Here is a 4,082-nt window from a genome sequence, read left to right as displayed (position 1 = left end):
ATCAAACAAAGTTTCAAAAACTTTCAAAACTAAAGGTGCCTACATACGAAGTTTCAAGCACTTCTTGGTGTACATTTTTCTCAAGGAATCGCCTACATGTTTTCCAAAGAATAACAAACCAAACATACACAACACCAATTTATAAAATGTGCTACTCAAACGCACACTCAAACAAAGTTTCTCTCGAGAACTAAAAATTTCAAAAAAAATAGCAAAACCAAACATACAAAAAAAGAACTTAGAAAATGTGCTACTCTAGATTCAACAATACATAAACATTGAAAACACACACCCCACCAATTTCGAAAATGTACACTAAGAAATCATACTACCCCACACCAAAAGTGCCACTCCTAAATTGAACAATACACAAATACTATGAAGTGCTACTCCTAGATTGAACAATACAAAAACACTAATTTAGAAAACACTCCTAAATTGAACAATACAAAAACACTAATTTAGAACACACTAAGAATCCTACCATCCCACACCAAAATTTATAACTTTCACAAATACTAATTTAGAACACACTACACCAAAATTTATAACTTTTTACAATACACAAATATTGTTTTCTACCAAAATTTATAACTTTCACAAATACTAAATTAGAACACACACTAAGAATTCTACCACCCCACACCAAAATTTATAACTTTTCACAATACACAAATATTGATTTAGAAAACACTTAGAAATTCTACAATCCCACACCAAAAATTTTCCTAACATAGCCTACACTAAACTTTATAAACTTTTGAACCTCACTCTAATAAAAAAACATAGTACATGACAAAAAAAACTATATTCCCTCCAGTGAATGTTAATTTCAAACCAATTCACCAAAAGTTCTCAACCCTCGCCAAAAGTTTTCGTGAACATAGCCTATTAAACTTTAAACATTTGAACTTTTGAACACCCCCAAAATTTGAGTCAATTCTTCGAGAACATGCCCCAATTTTCTTATTTAATTTAAACACCCCCTATTGTTGAATAAACCCCACATAAATCCAAAAACACGCCCGCAAAGTTTTATTTTGTTACAAAGTATTGAAGAAAGAGTGCACACATGCCTTTTGTGCTCAAAAGTGTTTTGGCATCTTCATTAAAGCCTCAAAGAAATATGGTGTTTATGGTATCTAATATTCTCAAACATCTAATGTCAAAAACAAAATTAGTATTATCTGGCGTGCTACCATAATATGGCTAATGTACTTGAAGGATTTAGGATTCTTTAACACAAACTATCTAAAGAAATATGGTGTATCCCGAGGGTTCACATATTTGTTACAAACTATTGAAGAAATACAGTGCATGCCTTTTTCAGTGGAGCAAAGAGCATGATTTGCATATGCGCGATTGCATTTCGTAACTTTGAAGAGTTGTAAATTGAACTTATCACGGGAAAAGTTGAGATCATCGGTGAACGATCGAAGTAATCATGTTGCGCCTTGATGTACTTCACAACCTTCCCATCCTACATCGTAAACAAGAATCAAACATGCCATCTCACATCAAGCACTACAAATTGTATGATACAGGATAAAAGAGTTATTGAAACCCATATCCATAGGGAAATGAAACCAAACTCAAATCTAGAATTATACATTTGTATTGATGAAATATCATTAAATCACAAAATGAAAAATTAAGAATACAACGCATTTCCTCAAGTTATTGGTAAGCTACAAGAGTATCAACATGATATCTCAAAAGATTAAAGTCATGATTATGACTTAACTAATAATCTACAAGACTATTAATCTAATTATTTCACATCTAAAATAGCCAATTTCCACTACTATGATGAAGTTGAAAACTCCCTCAAATCCTTGCACGCTAAAGTAGATAAAAATATGAGGAAAACCTGAGGACAACCCTAGGTAGTCTATCCCTCCAATCCTTGGTTTTTTTTAAATAAAGCAAACATGGTAAAAATATAGCAAACATGGGAAAACCCTAAGGAAGATAAAACGCTTCCTTAAACCTTCCAATATACATGCACCCTAAAGTGGGGATGGTAAAATGTAAATACCATCACAACCTAAAGGTGAGGAAAAGGGAAAAACATCAAGGAACAACAAGAAGAAAACCTTAGGTAGGTTATCCCTCCGACATCATTGCACCTTGTAAGAAAATTTTGAAGAAAACTAAGAGCACACTCAGCAATCAACATTTAAATAGTACTAACACTATTAAGGAGCTCCATGCTTGAGAATGTAAGATGAGGGCCAACAAGAAAAATTATGAAGAACAATAACACCACTACATAGGAGCAACTATAACCTCATCTTACAAGTAAGGGAGATAATAACACCACTGAACAGGAGAAGCTATAAGCAATTGAAGAATCCCTATGCCCCTACAAAGAAGCCACTATAAACTACAAGGGAGCCACTATTTGGCAATCGATATTTGAAGAGTAATGCCATCATTTGAAGTTTACCCTATAACCTACCTTGTAACCTAATGTGCTCTACTTCTTGTGAATACTGATACCAACGCAAAAAAAGCCATATATATGGATTCCCAACACACAATTTCTGTTGCAAGGAATTCCATGCACAGATTGTATATTATACAGCACATAACACTGATTCAATACAGAACGGACAGCTCTCTATTTAGTGCGTTTTCTAGATGTATGATACATTAATGCAATATGCATAGATGCCATGGACAGAACTCTGTATCATACATGCAATATGCAAGGTGCAATGGACAGAACTCTTATTTGGTGTGTTTTCCAGACGTATGATACATTGATGCAATATGCAAGATGCAGCAAGCTCTAATTGCTCTACTTGGGTGTTGATGCAGCACTGATCAGATACAAGATATAACAGATCAAATACAACATACAGTGAGACACATAATTGTGTGTGTTGGTACACTGATTCAATACAAGATGCAGCAAGCTGTACTTGGGTGTTGATACACTGATCCAACATGCAGTGAGGAGACATGATTGTGTGTTGGGCACGCTGATTCAATACAAGATGCAGCTGGAAGAGCAGTACCTTGCGGACATGATCCTCCAGCTCAAGCAGAATGAAGAACTCCATAGGGAACTCCTGGTAGAGCGCGAGGAACGGGCGGACATAGACTGTCACCTCGACGCACATCGCATTAGCAGACTCGTCATAAACGATGTCATGAAACTGAGCATCCTGGTAGTTGAAGAAGACCTCGCCAATCTGATAGAGGGCAGTGAGGTCCTCACGGCCCTTGACGTTGACATAGAAGTGGTAGAAGGCGACGTCAGGGGTGTAGTAGCGGCGGAGCGTCTCAGCCTGGCGCTGCAGCGTGGGCCGGTTCACAAGCAGGCGGACGACATGCTTGATGTCCTCACGGGGGTTCTGCATCTCTGTGTCTGTGCCTATCTGATCCTCTCTATTTGACGCTCCTCCTCTTTCTGCAGCTAATTCTTTGCTCTGACCCCTCTCTCTCTCTCTCTCTCTCTCTCTCTCTCTCTGTGCTGTGATTAACTTGGATTCCTTCCAATAATAAACAGTGCCATTAAACAACCAGCTGCGCATTCCTCTCCTCTTTTGTGGCATCCTCCATGCTCATTCATGGCAGGCATGCAGACTCTCTCTCTGTCTGTCACATCTGTGCTGTGATTAACTTGGATTCTTTCCAATAATAACCAGTGCCATTAAACAACCAGCTGCGCATTCCTCTCGTCTTTTGTGGCGTCCTCCATGCTCATTCATGGCAGGCATGCAGACTCTCCCTCCTGCCAAGTGTCTTACCTCCTACAGAAAACGTCCAGAATGTACACCCTCTTTATCGAATGGATTATTACTTGTTTGTCTTTCTATGCTAGGGTGATGTGATAACCAAAGGTCGCATTGTAACATGTGATTATTAGTCTCATAAATTAGTCTCAAGTGTGATTGTCACTCACATGCTCCCATAGGACCTAACCGAAGGTCACATAAAGCCCTAATCCAAGCGTAAGACATGTATTTAATTGTAATTACCCAAAAGCGCTACCATGTTCCCCCAAAGGTTACTTCAAGTAAGACATGTATTGAATTGTATACGTTCGTGCTAGGGTGTGCTCCACCCCACAT

At 37.8% G+C, this 4,082-nt stretch overlaps 1 protein-coding gene across 1 annotated transcript; it reads right to left on the bottom strand.

Moving 5' to 3' along the window:
• Positions 1–1,121: 1,121 nt before the first annotated feature.
• On the bottom strand, positions 1,122–3,647 carry LOC148040982 (uncharacterized). Its single transcript, XM_087687359.1, has 2 exons — positions 3,024–3,647; positions 1,122–1,480 (listed from the first exon to the last, which is right to left on the bottom strand). Exons 1-2 carry the CDS (start codon positions 3,561–3,563, stop codon positions 1,298–1,300), a joined length of 723 nt encoding a protein of 240 aa, XP_087543485.1. The 5' UTR covers positions 3,564–3,647; the 3' UTR covers positions 1,122–1,297.
• Positions 3,648–4,082: the final 435 nt, after the last annotated feature.

The sequence above is a fragment of the Lygodium microphyllum genome, chromosome 1, assembly GCF_053477565.2.
Source record: "Lygodium microphyllum isolate KBCC chromosome 1, Lygodium_microphyllum_v1.1.10, whole genome shotgun sequence".
Taxonomy (NCBI): domain Eukaryota; kingdom Viridiplantae; phylum Streptophyta; class Polypodiopsida; order Schizaeales; family Lygodiaceae; genus Lygodium; species Lygodium microphyllum.
The sequence above is the reverse complement of the archived record's forward strand: the minus strand, read 5'-3'. Positions and strand labels throughout refer to the sequence as shown.

What these genes read in the sequence shown, in the direction of transcription:
- LOC148040982 (XM_087687359.1), bottom strand. Translation starts at nt 3,563, where the DNA reads ATGCCACAAAAGAGGAGAGGAATGCGCAGCTGGTTGTTTAATGGCACT. An exon ending in TGGAGGATCATGTCCGCAAG is followed by an intron (nt 1,481 to 3,023) that starts GTACTGCTCTTC and finishes TTTACGATGTAG; the next exon opens with GATGGGAAGGTTGTGAAGTA.